We start from the raw sequence: 18,200 nt of genomic DNA, 5'->3' as shown, positions 1-18,200 counted from the left end.
TAGACACTTGTGCCTTCAGATTTTAATCTCAGCTACAAATTTGATACTTTGTATTTTTCTCTCCTGAGTTTTCTTTTTGCAAAAACCCATGTAAGTGAAAAGCAAAAGTTCAAGAAAATCTCAGCTGAGATCTAGGCCAGATAGATAAAAATCACTGCAGCTGATTGAATTAAATATCAATAAACTGGTGTCCATTTGGCTCAGCTCTCTATCCTAAAGGAAAATTCGAGAAGTCTGAATCTAGAATGTGTGGTGTAGGCAGGATCTACTAACACCCCCAAACCCCTCCGTGCCCTCATGCCGTGTCCCCTTTGAGCATCCAGAGCTTTAGAGAGTGACTTCTTTAAATGAAAAGCAGGACACGTGCAGGGTTCTTTCTCTTGGCCTGAGTGGGGAAGGAGGAGCAACAGGGCCTGGGATGCTTTCCTGTGTTTGCCCCAGGCTGTGCCTCACCCCCAAACCCAGATCCACAGTCACTGGAGAGATGCAGGAAAACACCAAGCAACTGATCCAATTCGACTGGAATCCTAACACTACAGTGATTCCTGACAACAGACGAACAGCAGGACCCATCCCGGCAACAAACACTAAGACACAGAGAAACTGGATGGGCCAAATGTTTTGTTCCTATCTGTGCTGTGAGGGTTTCTATGGAAACAGCTACAGTTTGTGCACAGTTCTGGAACAAGAGCTCTTAGGTTTAAAATAAGGAACTGTCTGCATCACTGAAATTACTTCAAGACTTGTTCCTCCAAGCTGGCTTTGAAAAATAAAATTCTACAACTTTTAACCAATAATGTGAAAATACCCCTATCATAAGGTCTGCCTTGAGAATCCAAAGTGATGTTCCCAAAGGGAAACAAAGAAGCAGTTGTTTGGGTACATTTCACATGACCCTGAGTTGAAAACATGAAACTAATCACCATGATAGTGGCAGTTTGGTCCAGGGAATTCTCCAGCACTCCCGCCACCACTTGGAATTGTGAGTCCCACTTCCACAAACTTCCTTTAAATGTCACTACATCCCGATTACTTCTGATTGTCTAGAACCGCTGCACTTGGATGATTTCCCAACTCTGGAAAACATCTCAAATCTAGATACGCAAGGGAAGACTTCTCTGAAATACACACTCGCACAGACTTCTCCCCCCAACTCAGAAGTGGTAAAGCCCAGGAGGTTTTACAGAGGGTAGGTGGGCTGAACTTCTTGGGGTCGGGGGTGGGGGGTGGGGGGGGGTGATGTCCACAGGTGAGGCAGTAGAAATGACAAGACCAAACGCCGAACCGTACCACTCAAATAATTCAAGTCCTGCAGCAAAAGAAAAAGTCACCTGCCATTCCCAGCCTCAGAGGGAAAGAGCAGGAAGGACGCGTGATTCTTTGCTAACACTGCCAGCTGAAGCGATGCACTTTGCCCCGCATTGGTGGGTGAACTGCTTTCCTGTACGGGGGCCACCCTCCTGCAGTGACGCTCATGGGACTGTCACAGACGTGGCCACGTGGAACGTCCCCGGACAGAACATCACAGCCACTGTGCTTTGAGTGTGGTCCTCACTGCTTGGGTCCTTAAACATTAAGGTCAGTTCTAGATTTGGTTCTTGGTGGAGAACTGCCTGCCACTGTGCTCCTCCCACGTCTACACTGTTCTCATCATGTGTCCCATTTGGAGGCAGTCTGAAAAAACAGAATCGGCAACCAGAGTATAATCTCTGATGTGGTTCTGGATGATTCCGCTCCTGGGACCTGATGACACCTACCCTCCCTCATTTCCCACATCTACTGCGGGGTAGGGATGCGAGGCCATCCTGACCGTGGTCCCACAGTGTGTCCCCATCCAGCGCCTGGCCAGGTGCGGCTGGCCATCATATGACGCACAGCTGAGGAGGCTACAAGTCAGGCCTCACTTGCTCACCAGATCCAGAAAGCAGATCTAGAAGAACTGACATCAGCGACTAGAGACCAAATCAGACTCCATGGGGACTGGAAATGTGCCCTGCAGCCACCACAGGGAACCAGAACCCTGGGTGCCCAACAGAGGGCACCACGATCACAGGCTTGGTGAAGAGGAGTTGAGGGGCTCTGCCGACAAGAATGCTTCACAGACATCCTAAAGCAGCTTCAAGTCCGATGAAAACACAAACTGAGTATCAAAACTCAAGATCCACCTTTAAATGAGCCACGATGTCCTTCGACAGATGAATGGATAAAGAAGATGTGGTCTATATACACAATGGAATATGACTCAGCCATCAGAAAGGACGAATGCCCACCATTTGCTTCGACGTGGATGGAGCAGGAGGGGATTATGCTGAGTGAAGTAAGTCCATCGGAGGAGGACAATCATCATATGGTTTCACTCATACAGGGAATACAATAGTAAAAGGGATTATAGGGGAAAGGAGGAAAAACTGAGTGGGAAAAATCAGAAAAATGAGAGACTCCTAACCCTGGGAAATGAACAAGAGGAGGTGGGCGGGGGGATGGGGTTACTGGGTGACGGGCACTGAGGAGGAAACTTGATGGGAAGAGCATTAGGTGACTATATGTTGGCAAACTGAATTTAAATAAAGAAAATAAAAATTTAAAAAATGATCCTCGGCCATGAAGGGAGCCACAGAGAACTCTCTTCCGGGCCATTCTCCTCCTTCAGTTCCAGGGAGCCATCTACGTCACACCTGGCACAGGTCATACTCAGTAGAGGTCACACTCCGCACAGGCCAGTGTGACTTAAGGAAGGGGGACAGGCCGATGTAGGGCTGCCAACTTTTTATTTTCCCAAGTATAGATTTTGAAGACACCTACTCGCACTGTCATCATTTTGTAAAAGAAAGAGATCTTAACAAACAAACAAAAAAGATCAGAATAAGAGTTCTCCGCATGGACAAAAAGCCAATCGGCTTGATACGAATCCGTCGCTGCCCTCCTTTGCCCTGTGCACTATGGACCAGGGACACACCTCGGGGCAGTGCTTGGGCAGCAGTCTGTCTGTCCGCCCCCTGCTATTCCTTCTCTGTTCCCTTCCCGATGCCCTTTGCCAGCATCTCCTCCTCTTCCGTGGGTCCCGGGGAGGTGAGTGTCTTCTGAGGCTTTACTTCCTCTTCTCTTTTCTGCTCACTCCTACCCCGATTCTCTTGGACTTCTGACTTCCATCCTCTGGCCAAGTTCCCTCTCACTAGGCCATCGGCTATGGGACTTCCTTATGACCCAGCCCCAAATTCTCTTCCTTTCTCAGCGCATGCTCTGTCCCAAGGTGAGCTCAGCCACTCCACGACTTAAGCACCATCTATATGCTCAAGATTCCCACACTCCTGCCTCGAGCTGCCCTCCTGGACGTGTCACCATTTGGATGGCTCACACTGAACACTCCCAACTCAAAAGTCCTAGAATGCCCAGCAATTTCAACGCCTTTCCAAGGCACTACTGGCTCCCCATGACGTGGCCCTGCTTCCCTGCTCGCGGCATCCTCCATCCCATTCCTCACTCCCCTTCATTCTGTAGCTACAGGTGGGCCAGGCTGCCTCAGACTGATCCCCCCACCCACCACACACACACACACACACACACACACACACACTTCCTAAGAAACTTGCAATTACACAACTTTCCACCCTGTTCTCTGCTCCCCTCTGGCTGAGAAGCCCTTCCCAGGCGCATAGGCAGCCAGGATCCCAGCATCCTTCAGGGTGCAGCTCCAAGGCCGTTTTCTCCAGCACCCAAAAAGAGAATTCATTACAGAAATATCCAAGACCACAAGCCTTTCAGATGTCCACAAAGGCTCAGGAACGGCAAACTGAGCTCGGTGTGATTACATACCATGCGAACACAGTTCTTAAAATGGAGAGACCACCCCTGCCTCTGTTAGCACCCTAAAAACATGCATATCTTGATGCCTTTTTTCTCCTCGGATCAAGGAGAAATATCCCAAGGCTCACATCAGGACATGGGCCTGGGGGTCGGGAGCCAGGAGCAAAGCAGTCAGCCTAGAGCTGACCCGGGCCCCCAGGACTCCTCCTGCCTGCCCACTAGCAGAAGCAAAGGCCAGATAGCAAATGTGACCAACTGAAGCCCTCGTTTACTCATTCGATAGATATTCAGTGAGTATTTAGCTACTAGAATTATAGCACTGACCTAAGTAGACAAAAATCCCTGCCTTCGGGGGTTTACGTGCTTGGAGGGAAAAAAACAAATGATTAAAAACAAAACAAAACATGTACAGAGAGAATGGGTTAGGTGATTACATTTGCTCGGAGGATCAGGGTGATGGGGACAGGAATGGGGCATGCTACTTTATTCTGGATGATCAGGGATGCGTGTCTGACAAGCTGACCAAGAGGAGAGCAGAAGCCACCTGACAATTTGAGGCAAAGCATCCCACGGTAGGCAGAGGAAACAGCAAAGGCCAAGGGCACTGCATGAGATTTCTCTTGCAGCTATAACAAAAGATCACAGACTTGGTGGCTTAAAACAGCACACATAATCATCTTACAGTTCCAGAAGTCAAAAATCAAAAAAAGGACAGGGCCGTGATCCTTCTGGAGGCTCTAGGAAAAAATCCATTGCATTGTTGTTTCTAGGGGCTGCCCACAGGCCTCGGCTCGTGGCCCACACCACTCTGATCTCTGCTTCCCTCCTCATATCTCCATCCCAGACTGTCCCTCTTCTAAGGACCCCAGGGATGACATTGAGCCCACACGGATCACCCAGAATCATTGCCCCATCTCAAGGTCCTTAACTTAGTCCCATCTGCTGTGGAAGGCAATACAGCCATAGGGCTGGGGGATGAGGCCGTGAACACCTCGAGGAGGCCGTGATTCTGCTGACTCCAGGCACTGAATCCGGAGTTCACCTGGCAGGTTTGATACCCGGCGTGTCTGTGGAATACCGAGGAGCCGACCCGCCTGGAACAGGCGGAGGGAGGAATACAGGGCAGTGGGCTAATGCCCTGAGTTCGTGGAAAGCTGCTCCTGTGGACCCTCATTGCCCAAACACAGGAGGGATTTAGGAGCCAAATAGAAGCCCGAGAATAAGGTTTATCAGCGAAGGCAGGACTGACACCCCGGGCCACCTAAGTCGTTGCTCTGGGGCTGCCCTGTGCACTGTGGGTCGTTCAGCAGCTTCCCTGGGCTCCACCCACCAGGTGCAGCACCCTGTCCCTGGTCAGGAGGACCACAGATGTTCCCCGGGGAGAAGCTGCTTCCTTCAATGGTTGAGATCATGTGGAACAGAGGAATGATAGCACCTACCATGTTCTGAAAGGATCACTTGTCTTAAAAAAAAAAAAAAATTCAGACATAGCAATTAAAATAACCAAAAGTCACACAAATTATGTTGCACCACACCAGGAAATGCACCATTCACACAAGGGAGGACAGGACAACTGAGAGAAGGTCTCTGCCTGTTACTCCAGTACAATTTACAAAGAATGAAGATGTTTAATGACGCTAAGCAAATATGAAAATCGGAGCTCCCCATGACCATTGGTGGCAGTGCAAAAGTGGCTAAGTCATTTTGGGGGTATCTATCAAAACTTTTTCTTTTCCTTTTTTTTTTTTTTTTGTAGGCTCCACACAGGGCTCGAACTCAGGATCCTGAGATTGAGACCTGAGCTGAAATTAAGAGTCAAACACTCAACCAACTGATCCACCCAGTCGCGCCTATAAAACTTTTCAATGTACGTGCTTTTACACCCACACATTTCACTAAGTATCAGTCCAAGGACACAGTCATTTCTGCAAGGCTGAGGCCATTAAAAGATATGCACTGTTTGTGGAAAGGAAGAACTGCAGCCATCTAGGTAGGATGTCTGTCCACAGAGGGATGCTAAGCTATGCATCCATACTACATTTAACTACACTGCACTTAATTTATTTAAATGTTTAGATAGAAGCCTGGAAGATGCCACGCCAAACCATTAATGGTGGGAAGTGCAATCAGAGAAGGGGAAAGAGGGTGGTCTCTACGGATTGTGCCTGTGACAAAAACAATTCGTGTACTATTTTGTAATTAAAACAAAGAGAAGAGGGGTGCCTGGGTGGCTCAGAGGTTGAGCATCTGCCTTTGGCTCACGTAGTGATCTCAGGATCCTGGAATTGAGTCCCACATCAGGCTCCCCACAGGGAGCCTGCTTCTCCCTCTGCCTGTGTCTCTGCCTCCCTCTGTGTCTCTCATAAATAAATTTTTTAAAAAGGGGAGAATACAAGTGGGCATGCACATCTGTAAACATGCATGTGTTATGTCTATGTACAAGCACACACAGGCATGTGCTTCTGACTCTGGCATGTGTGTACAGATGTGTACATACGCAACCCCAGCAGATACTGTCCAGGTGTGGGTAGGGAGAGGTCCTCACCCCCAGGCAGAGCCACTGATAAACTGATATATTTCTGTTAGTTGGGGAGGAGTTTATCTCCCAAATAGGTTAAAGACCATGTAAAATAGCATCGCATAAACCACACGATTTTTCTGAAATGCCCAGAACAGGGCAGGTACTGGGTAGAAAGAAGTACAATCTCCCACTCTCCCAGCAGCTTCTCTGCCCACTGCTGTGGGGTGTGGATGAAGCTCCTGGGGTCACCCACACAGACCGGCCAGCAGGAAATCACACAGGGATGGGCCCGGGCCCGCTGGGGCAGCACAGTCCTCCAGCACAGAGCAGGGGTTCTCAGCCTCAGCACTGGTGACATATGGGGGGATCCTTCTCTCTGTGGGGCCGGCCTAAGCACCACAGGATGTTGAGCAGCAGCCTTGGGCTCTACCGGCTAAATGCCAATAGCAGGTCTCCCAGAGTTGTGACAAACAAAAATGCCTCCAGACACAGCTAGAAGTCCCCTGGGGGTAAAGTCCTCACTCCCTCTGTTGGGAACCACTGTGCTAGTGGGAAAAGGACAGGCAGTGCTTGTGCAAGCCAATCCAGGACGTCTTCACAATGTGTGTCTGATATTTAAATGTTGCCAATGCAGCCCAAAAGGGCGTTTCTGTTCCACAAAGGCTGAAGCAGGGGGCAGGGCTCCCCCAGCCCCGTCCCACATAGCTGCGGCACATTTCCTAACAAGGTCCTGGCAATCCTGATCCTGAGATATCACTGTCATTTAAAAGATACTGATGAAATGCAGTGTCTTCTCCTGAATAATTTTCTTAAATACTTGCCTTTTCGCCCAAACATATTATCTCAACATTCAAGAGGTTACTGTGTCCCGATACTATCTCTAGAAAACAAAGAAATCACTTGCTATGTTCAGTAAATGTCACAGCAAAACACATAACAGTGATGTTCATAGGGGAGCAACCATGCCTTTTCTGCATTTTAATACAGCATAGCACATTCCAGCACCCACACAGTGCGGCCCAGGAAAAACATGCAAGAATGAGCAGAGGAATATTCAAAGGGCCCAAAAGCCCCTGAAACGGGCACCACGTTCAGAAGGAACGCATGACACACGGGCACTCTGACCGCCGAGATAAGCAGCGTGGCCCAATGGACTTGGCAGCAGTCCGGCTGGAAACGTAAAGTCCACCACAGACACGGGGTGAGAAGCCAGGAGGAAGCGGGCATGAAAGCTCTGAGCAAACAGAAGGCCCGTGCAGCGCATGCCGGCCTTCTAGCAGGGAGTCATATGATCTGCTTTTGTTGCTATTTTTACATTTTCTAAAAAGGAGACAAAGTGGATTTCCAGACATCATGAATGATACAGTATATTGAGCAGGCCCGACCAGTTAGCTTCCAGAAAGGACTCCTTTACCCCACCTGGCATTCCTCTCCTTCTCCCCCGCTCCGAGAAAATAGTTCGTATGTGACTAAAGAGACTTTTTTTTAAAAAAAAAAAAAAGATACTCTTCGTAGTTTTCTGAAGCACATATTTGGAAGTAATTTGGTTTTAAGGCTCTTTTCAGAAGATGCAAAAGAGAGAAAGTCTCCAGAAAAAGGCCATGAAAGCTGGGGGGGGGGGGGTGAAAATACTGAAACCAGGGTCCTGCGAACATGCAGAGGGACGTGACATGCTAAAAATACTGCCTGCTGGTGAGGATTACACGCTGCCTCTCATTTCTGCCCTCGTCCTACGGTTAAGGGCTGGGGGGGGGGGGGGAGAGAAAGACAAATTCTGAAAACGGAGAGACAGGGTCAAGTCTCAATTTTCCGAGGGCAGATGATTTACAGCGAAGGTCAACAGGAATGGCTGTACTTCCGTTCTCTCCATCGAAATCCAGCCCATGAGGTACTGCTGTCACCTGCTGACCTTAGTCCTTATTAAACTGTCTTTTCAACCAAGATATGTGACTTTTCCCGTTAATTAGGAACGACATGCGTAAAAGATAAGGCAATTATGCTGAAGCCGGTCTGAGGGACTGTTGCTGCTCGCAGAGCTGGAGTCCTGAGCTACCTGACGATAAGGAAGCCGACAAAATCTCTGTCTTTATTAGATCCTGTCTTTGTAACTGTTCACAACAGTGAGAATTTCACGTTTTAAATGCACATGAAATTTTAGTGTGGGTATTAAGAAGCTTATGCAGAAAGAAAGATCCTGGATTTTTTTTATTCAAGCAGACACTGCTTTCTGATGACAGCCCCACGCTGGCGCTCCACAAAACCTCTTCCCATGGGAGAAAGAAAGGGAGCAGAAGGCAAGATTTTAAAAAGAACTTCTTACCTCTTTCTCGCTTCCTCATACTGCCAATTAAGCCTGACTCGGTCTACAAGTCTTGTTTTATCATCAAAGACAAACTTTCAGGAACAGAAGAAAAAAAGGGGGGGGGACATATTAAAAACATATTTTTAAAAGAGAAAATTCATTTCAACTTGCAGCAACAATGAATAATATCTTAATATGTCCTTAAATTTCCATTTTTCAAGGCTCTGGAAGGAAACACACTAAACAATGCTCAGTTGCTACCTCTGGTTGGTGGGAGCTGTGAGTGGGGCTGGGAAGGCTGCTTCCCAAACACTGGTGGATTTGTTTTTTGTTTTTTCCCCACACTGTAAGTGTATTCATCTACTGTGTAATTCCTAACAACAACAAGAAATTAAGTTTAAAAAAATAAAGAATTGTCTAGCAAAAGTTGATACAAAGGCAAAAATATTCATCCCATTTTGTACAGTACATTCTCTCGTTCTTCAATAAATACAGCATGATAATGTTCTCCTAAGAAGTCACAAGACCTGAAGGAGATAGACAAGCTATGTAAGGTATGGGCTACAGGCCTCCTTCAAATGTTACGTGGCATGTTAAAGCACCAAAGGCCAAAAGCAAAGAAAGCAAGGTCTGAAAGAGCCCGCTGAGGGCACATCACCTCAGAGTTAGAATGGAAACGTAGTGCTCTGGTGTGATCACCAGCTGTACTTAATATTTTCATATCAATCACACTGAACTAAAGAAGTTCCTAAAACAAAACAAAAAATGACCTGTATGGAGATAATTGTAGCTCACCTTGGTTATTTCCTTGTTCATTCTTGGAAATATATAACACTACTTCATTAAATCAATTGTTGCTGTAGATCTGACCTTAACTAGACCATATATTGTAGCCACTAAGTCTTTTTTTTTTAATAATCTCATATCAACAAACATTTGAAAATATTCTATTTGAATGATTGGTGATGAATTTATTGATACCAGTTTTGATATACATTAATAGGAATTTCTTCATATCTTCATTGCCTTGAATGGCGAGATGAAGAAATGCCTTATGGGGGACTGAGTGAGCATTCTCTGATGGGATGGGTAATAATTGTACACGTTTTAACAGCCTCATCCGGTACCCCTCTCCATGGTTTCTTCAGTATAAATATATGGATACTATAGCATCACATCTCTTAGAAATTGTCTACACTGGAAATGAGCTATTGGTTACCTCATCACCTTGTTAGAGACTCCTGCAGCTGACCCCTCATCAAGACCAGTAAATGTCATTTCTTAAACCTCTTCATGCTGTCTATAGATCTCTAAGCTCTGTTTCTGCATTCTTCTTTGAGAACAAAATGGACATCTTAGTCAAAAAAAGGAGAAACCTATGGCCCAATGGATTCAACAGGTTCCCCCTTCATGGTTTCTATATAGTCTTACAGCACATACTGCAATCACTAAATCCCAATGTTAGGCCTGTGGTGCAGACACACTTGTGTTTGCAAAAGCATGTCTAATTACATCAAGGCCCATCCTAAAAAAAAAACAATGACTCAAAGTGCTAACTAAGTCAGGTATGTAGATGTCTAAGATGGTCCCCAATGGTCTCCACTTCTTCAGATTTGCCCCAAGTGAAATCACCTTGAGTGCACTCTAGAGCCATAATTTGCCTGTAACCAACAGAATAAAACAAGGATGATACGAAGCCATTCCTGTGACTAGCTTACAAAAGATGGTGACTTCCATCTTGCTAGCAGACTCAGTTTGCACACTTTGATGAAGCAAGCTACTGTGCCAGAGAGGATACTCTGTATGGTAAAGCAGCAGAGCCCTCCATCCAACAACCTGTGAGCAAGTGAATCCTGCCAACAGTCGTGTGAGCTTGAGTGGCCCCTTCCCCAGTCAAGTCCTCAGATGAGACCGCAGCCCTGGGTGACACCCTACCTGGAGTTTCGGGAGAACCCCTGATACACAGGACCCTGCCCAGACTCCTGAGAAGCAGGATGAGTCTGAGATAATACAAGAGTGCTGTTTTCAGATGCTAGGTTTGGGAGTAATCTGTTAATGCAGCAAGAGCCAACTAATCCATTACAGCCTTTCAAAATACTTTTTTATAACTACATGATATGGTGGAAAGCACAGGGGTGGGTTTAGGCATCAGAGATGTTGACTGCACCCAAGCAGATCTGCCTCTCCCTGGCTACATGACCTTAGGTGACTTGGTACCTCTATCCCCTCATCTATCAAAAGGATATGGAAACAACTAACAAGACAACAGCCATGAAGCTGTCAACCCAGGGCCCCAGTAACCTCACAAACATGACAATTTACTGTTCAAGTTACTGCAACAGCATAACCAGCCACTCCACACCTGACATTTTTAGAAAGTCTTCCTAGATCATTAGAGATTAGAATCTTTGATCTTACCTGTTTCTAAGTAGTTGAATCTCTAAATTCTAACTCTAACCTATGATAAAAGTAATAAATTATTCATGGAATTCAATGAGACTTGTTTCTTTCCTTCCCACATGTCAAAATCTTTAGGCAAAAGTGGAAGATGTTTCTGACCTACAGACTCTTCTCTGTGTGTTATACAGATGGTGATCATCATTTTCTTTCAACCAAAATTGCCTTGTCAAAAATGTCTAAGTGTAAAAAACCAAAAAACAAAACAAAAAACTGTCAAAGTGTACTTCTGAGAGCAATGACAGGAAAACTGAAAATAGGACTGTTTCAGGACGTCCAGAAAGAGTCACTATTTACCATATTATACTCAAAGAGTTACTATTTGCTCAAATTTCAAAATATTAACTAATTATTTAAAACCCAGTGTTTTTGTCAATGGCTTTTTTTCTTTTTCTTTATTTAATTTTGGGGAGGACATTCCACATTCCACTGATGGCTCATCTTTACTTAATAAGCCCTAAGAAAAAGAAGCCATCTTTTTTTCCCATTTGTTTTCTGTTTGTAATAAACTTCACTCAGTAACATTACAACAGTAATGTCTTTAAGTATTCACTACCCTACTTCAGATGATGATTGCCAACTTTGTTTTTGTGGCTAATTCAAGGCTTCACTAATTATCAAAAGGGGCATTATAAAATCCCTCCAAATTCCAAGCAAAATTAATTTTGATTCAATTCAATTTCCTGACATTCTTTCAGAACAAGAAATAGCATCAAAGTATAACCCAAGGGCAACACAGTCACAAAGCCTCTGAAAATCACTGGTCTAAGCCAAAGATCACTAAACTATGGCCCCCACAGGCCAAATCCTGTTTTTATAAATAAAGTTTTATTGGAACACAGCCCTGCCCATTCGTTCACATATTGCCCATGGCTGCCTTTGCACTATAACAACACAATTAGGTAGTTATAGCAGAGACTGCATGGCCTGCAAGGCCTAAAGTATTTACTATGTGGACCTTTACAGGAAAAGTTAGCTGATCCCTGCTCTAAAATATCATATGTCAGGGCGCCTAAGTGGCTAAGTCAGTTAAGCGTCCGACTCTTGATTTCGGCTTAGATCATGAGCTCAGGGTCATGGGATTGAGTCCCACACTGGGCTCCATGCTCAACGCAGAGTCTGCTTGTCCCTCTCCCTCTGCTCCTCCCCCTGTTCACACACTCTCTCTCTAATGACAGGTAAAATCTTAAAAAATAAATAAAATAAAATAAAATGTCATATGTCTGTTAAAAACCTATCTAAACTTGAGATGCCTACGTAGCACCATTGGTCAAGTGTCCCACTTTTGGTTTTGGCTCAGGTCGTGATCTCAGGGTCATGAGATTGAGCCCTGCGTCAGGCTCCATGCTCAGCATGGAGTCAAGTTTCTCCCTCTCCCTCTGCCCCTTCCCCTCTGCATTTTCTCTCTCTTTCTCTCTCTTTCTCTTTATAAATAAATAAGTCTTAAAAAAAAACTACACACACACATCTAAACTGAACTCTAAAAAGGATTCTGCTAAATCCAAATCACCAGGACAGAGGTAATAAGCAATTCAATTGCCTTCCAGGCCATGGAACCTTCACAGCTGGATTCTTCCTTCAAATTTAATGGCACAAAAGCCAAAACATTTCTGAAGAGAAAGTGGCAAAGTCAAACAAATGAGTGATGGCAACATGAAAGCAACTCTCCTCCCCCGGGCACACTCGGTTCTTTCCCGTTCCTGGCATACCTCTCCAATGATGTCAGTCTGAGACCCAGCATCGCAGAACTGCTGAGGTAAATCGCCAAGCACAGCTGGGTTGTGAGGGAGCTCTTGCGGAGGGTCGCTAAGAGAAAAGCTATTCCTGAAGCCATCGCTCAGCTTGGCCAGACTCTGCAACAGAAGGAAACAAGTTATTGAGCAGAGGTGGTAATGCTTCGTTTCACTGGCTCCAGGGCGGCTGCGTTGGTACCAGAGACCTGGCCCACGCCAGCCCCCAGCCCCACCAGATATAGAAGACACGGCCATCACCGCATGCACCTTTGATACAATGCACGGCCACCTACATCAGAGAATGGCCGAGTCCTCCTGGCAGCGTGTCAAGAGTGTAGAGAACTGTGGTACCATTTTGATTGTTTCTTAAACCTTTGTTTCCTAAAGAAACAAAATAAGCAATCCCACCCTCCCGTCAAGAAAAAGCCAAACTCAGAGAAACAGACTGGAATGGTAGGTCACCAGGGGCTGAGGGGTCAAAGGGCAAGGACTCTCGGTTACAAGATGAATCTGTTCCAGGCCGTAACGTACAGCGTGGTGACTACAGTGAGCAACGTATCTATGTGAGGTGACGGATGTGTTAACTAACTTTATCGTGGTAATCGTTTCACAGTATATGTGTATATCAAATCATCAGGTCGTATACCTTAAATTTATAAAATTTTATTTGTCAATCGCACCTCAATAAAAACGGGGGGCAATACCATCCAAAATGTTGTATCAATAAATGAGTCTGACAGAGATGAGTGGTGCCAACTTGAGATTTTTATAAACCACACAGAAGGAAAACCACTCCCAGATGATGTTTAGATATTTTATATAACCTGATTTTTCAGTCGTAATTCTACATGGTCAAGAGTCATCTCATATGGATGTTAGTTTGCCAAAAACTAGAGTAAGCATGCCTTCTGGTATATGTAACTCCTTTGGGTGAAAGTCAAAAAGGAATCAGATCTTCAACAGCTTTTTAGAAGACTTTTGAATATATTTATCTTCAGCAGACATTTCTGCAGACACCAGAATGTGCAGGTGCAGTGTAACACCTGTAGCTGGTTCTGGATCTAAACAAAGGCATGTTGGAATGGGCCGATACTGTTAAGCTCATAAAAGAAAGACAGAACAACTTCTTTGCTTTTCCCAGATAGGATGTTGCCCATGCCTCTCCCAGGAGCTTCTCAGGGAGGATGCTGGGGTCTAAAACTTCTTACAGAAATTCTATCTCCAGCCTCCATGGTGGGCAAACCACTTGAGGCACCTGGGTGGCTTGCCCCAGCCCTGCACATTTGGCAAGGCCTCCAAGCCCCCAGGGTGAAATATCATGTGGCTCACCCCTGGGGTTTGGGCTTAGATGAGATGGGTGATGTCCATGTAGCACCCCATCCAACACTGTGCTCAGGGACCTCAGTAAACGCCAGTAGCTGTTCCTGCCACCAGTGCTCGGAGAAAATCTACCCATTGACCATTTACCTCTCATGACCTGGAGAGGGCATCTGAAAATACAGATTTGGGGGTCACATCCCCAGAGCCTAATCTAGCAGGCCTGGGTGAGGGCCCTGCAATGGTCAACTTAATGGCCACTGTGGGGACACTCCACAAGTCTGCATCCTTGACCTTTGGAAACACTGCATGCAAGGCAGTTATGTGTGAACCTGTCTCATTGGGCCCACGAGTCCGGGCTCTGCTTCACATGTCCTTCTAGGTCTTACATTCTGCAGAATCTAGACAAATGACTACTAGGTACCCAGTGTGTTGAGCAAAAAATGAAAGCCATAACAGAAACATCCAAATGCACACTAGGATCAAGCAAAAAGGCCAGCATGCATCCGTCTGCAAAAACTCAACATTTTTCTAAAAACAACAAAATCTACAGATGTTCAAGGGACAAAAAAATAGAGCAGTATAAAGCTCAATGATCCCAGCCATTTAATTCAAATCTATCCACGCAGTAGGATACTATGCAGCCATGTCAAGGAACAAAGCAGCTCATTGTGTACAGATACGGGAAAAGGTACAGGGTATTATCGTTACGTGAGGAAGCCAGGGCACAACAGCAGCAGGCACAGCCCTAGCTTTCTGTGGGGACAGCTGAACATGTGTTCACTATCTCCCGTGTCCGCAAAAATGCTGGCAGGGTATACAAGACGCTAACAGAAGTAGTTACAGGAGATGAGAGAATAAGGTGATAGCAAGACTTCTCATCATAGGCTTTTTACATTATTTTGATTATTGAACAATACGTATCACCCGTCACAGTATGGCTTAAATTGTGTCCTCCCAAATGATATGTTCAAGTCATAAGAATCTGTGAATCCGAGCTTATTTGGAAAAAGAATTGTTGCAGATGGAATCAAGTTAAGGAGAGGTCATAGTGAATCAGAGCAGGTTCTAGTCCAATGGTTGGCATCCTTGGAAGAAGAGAAAATTTGGACACAGAAACACAAAGAGAACACCATGTGACCATGAAAGCAGAGATCAGAGCCATGCATCTATGAGGCAAAGAATGCCAAGGATTGCCAGCAGCTACCAGATGCTGGAAGAAGTGAGGGAGGGTCTTCTCCTAGTGCCTTGAGAGAGAGAGAGAGCGTGGCCCTGCTGGCACCTTGATTCTGAACACCTGGCCTCCAGACTCCGAAAGAACAAATCGCAGTTGTTCTATACAAGCGTGTGGTACTTTGTCATGGCAACCCTAGGAAACTAGCACTCTTATTTTTAAGTATTTTAATATATAGTATACAGAAATATATACACATATAAAGAACATACATTTGTATATGACACGTATGTGTTTTAAAATATATATGAATTGTATACATAACAAATATATATTATAAATACATATTTTCCTAAAATTTTAACTAAAAAGACAAATGGAGGGCATCCCTGGTGGCTCAGTAGTTTAGTGCTGCCTTCGACCCAGGGCGTGATTCTGGGGACCCAGGATGGAGTCCCACATCAGGCTCCCTCTGCCTGTGTCTCTGCCTCTCTCTCTCTCTCTCTCTCTCTCTGCATCTATCATGAATAAATAAATAAAATCTTAAAAAAAAAAAAAGACAAATGGACACGCAAGCAGGCAGGCAAACGGACATGGGATCCGAAAAGTGCCAGGCCCCTACCTGCATCAGGTCCCGCCTCTCTTTCTCGCCTGTGCAAATGGCTTTCTTGATGGTCCGGAGCTCACTCATTATAGCCTGTGCCTCATCCAGTTTGTAGTTGGTGTGAGCACTTGACATCTTACGATCAATCCTGGTTAAAAAAGAAAAATCAGAGTCATTCCACGCAAGATTAAAGCATTTCACTGAATGACAAGGAAAAACTCAGAAGCTTTATAGGAAGGTGGAAAAGAGTTAAACTCATTGGTTCGGCAAAGAGAAATAAAGATCCCATAAAACCTTTCCTGCTTGTGGTAAATACGCAGAGATGAGAGTTGGCCACTGGATGACTTCCTTTGCTCCAGGAACAACCAATGCAGGTGAGGACTTTCGAGTCAGGATTCCCACCACTTCTACTAATGATTAAGCAACAAACATTGGCTTAAGTAATTCCCTGAGATTTTAAACACTTCTCTGAGAGGAGGATCGTGTCTTATTTGTTTATCCCCAGCATCTGGGGTAGTGGTAAAAAATGTCTATTAATAAACACATGAATGACACCTGTGTGCAAGAACATATGGGAAAGGGCAAAAAGTTGTGAAGCGATAGTGATGCCTTACATAAAATCGCCAACTCTATGTCTCCTCTACCTTTCTTTTATCTCATTCTGGTTCTAATTTCTCTTTCTCTCTCCCTACTACTCACCTCTTCAATTCTTTCCTGCAATCCAAATATCCATTCATCCTTCCTCCCTTCCTTCCATCTAGCTAAACTTCCTCCCTCCCCTGCTCCTCCCTTCCTTCTCTCCTGCTGGGCAGTCCGCCCCTGTGCACACAACCCCCGGTCTGGGTGCTGGAAACAGAGCACTGACCAAGCCAAGGCTTGGCTCTGGCTTTCCCAGAGTAGGCAGTCTCCTACAGCACACCCTTTGTCTTACCTTCCCTACCCAGGTCTGGAGACCTAGAAGCCCTCGGAGCCAAAGAGGTTGGATACTTTGGTCCAGAAATGGCATGAACTCCCTCTCTGGAAAGCCATTAGCATGCTTTTCAGATTCCAGATCCTCCATCACACAGGTCCTGGTGCTCAACGGTTTCCCCTATGTGACCGGGAAATCTGGCTCCTTAACGGCCAGCCCAAACTCCTTTTATTCTCTACTCACGAAAGCGTCCTGGCATGCTGGTGAGTCCCAGTAACACTCCAGCATGACAGCAGGACCCTGGGCAAGGCACTTCACCTCTTTACACCTCAGTTTAATGCTTCCCCCATTTACTGAGAAAACGTCCGGAGACGGCTTACTTGGCAGAGCTCCTGGCATGTAATGTTTGCAAGTGATTATTATTATCAGGATGGTGCTGAATCTGCGAACTCATGGAAGACAAAGTAAAGAATTGACCAACTCCACTACTTTAAGCCAGAGACGGTCTGTGCTATCAGCAGCCTTGGAATAAGAGAAGGACAAATAAAACAGGCAGGAACCCGTTCTCTCCCTCTGCAATCAGGCTTCAGGGCTCAAGAGCGCTGCTGTGACTTGCATCAGCTGGAAATGATGTATTTATGAAAATTGGTCCTGGGTCCTCTTCGAAGCATGGAGTGGATGTGAGCGCATCATGGGTCCCCACACGCTCAATGGTGACATTTCTACATCCCAACATGGCTTGACCATGTGTTTTCCCATTTTAGCTGTTTTACAGAGAACCAGGAGTCTCTAACAGAAGGCAGAAATAGAAGGCCATCCATCTCACACTGACCAAAGAAGCGGCCCTACTTTTCTTGTAGAGAAAAATCTAGACCTATTTATGTAATAATGTCTCCCTATACTCATCTTCTGATAAAAGGCTTTCCAATACATCTCATTTAATGTCACAACCAATAACCCACAAAGGCTGATGAAGGTGATAGAAAAGGTTTACATCATTCTCAGACAAAAAACCCAAGGCCAGAGAAATCGGATTTCTCTAGAACAGTCAATGACCAGCACCTCTGCTAACCAGGTCTACTGCTCCTCTAGAATGAAAAGTACAGCAAATTGATCATCATTTGACACTGACACCCATATGGAGAAATGAAACTCCACTGCATCGAGCAAAACGTTTTCAATTGCATGAAAACCAAAGCTAATCAAATAGCCACAGAAGTACAGACACACATACCCAGTGTTAAGGCTGTAATGTGAGCCGCTACTCATGTCAGCTCTGGCTTTATACTGAAGTGTTGGGATTTCCTTCTGGCTTTTAGTAGCAATAAAGGCTAAGTGTGGCCATCAGTAAACCCAGGGATTGAGCCAGCAGCCTGTC

At 45.5% G+C, this 18,200-nt stretch overlaps 1 protein-coding gene across 1 annotated transcript in view; it reads right to left on the bottom strand.

The window, feature by feature from the left end:
• WWC3 (WWC family member 3) overlaps window positions 1-18,200 on the bottom strand; it is a 118,364-nt gene that overhangs the window by 31,758 nt on the left and 68,406 nt on the right. The window contains exons 6-8 of the mRNA XM_041741010.1: window positions 15,931-16,060; window positions 12,794-12,937; window positions 8,646-8,719 (exon numbers count right to left, since the gene is read on the bottom strand). Coding sequence (XP_041596944.1) covers window positions 8,646-8,719; window positions 12,794-12,937; window positions 15,931-16,060 — 348 coding nt within the window. The remainder of the gene's footprint in view (window positions 1-8,645; window positions 8,720-12,793; window positions 12,938-15,930; window positions 16,061-18,200) is intronic.

The sequence above is a fragment of the Vulpes lagopus genome, chromosome X, assembly GCF_018345385.1.
Source record: "Vulpes lagopus strain Blue_001 chromosome X, ASM1834538v1, whole genome shotgun sequence".
In the NCBI taxonomy this organism is placed as follows: Eukaryota; Metazoa; Chordata; class Mammalia; order Carnivora; family Canidae; genus Vulpes; species Vulpes lagopus.
This window is presented reverse-complemented; position numbering and strand designations above follow the sequence as displayed.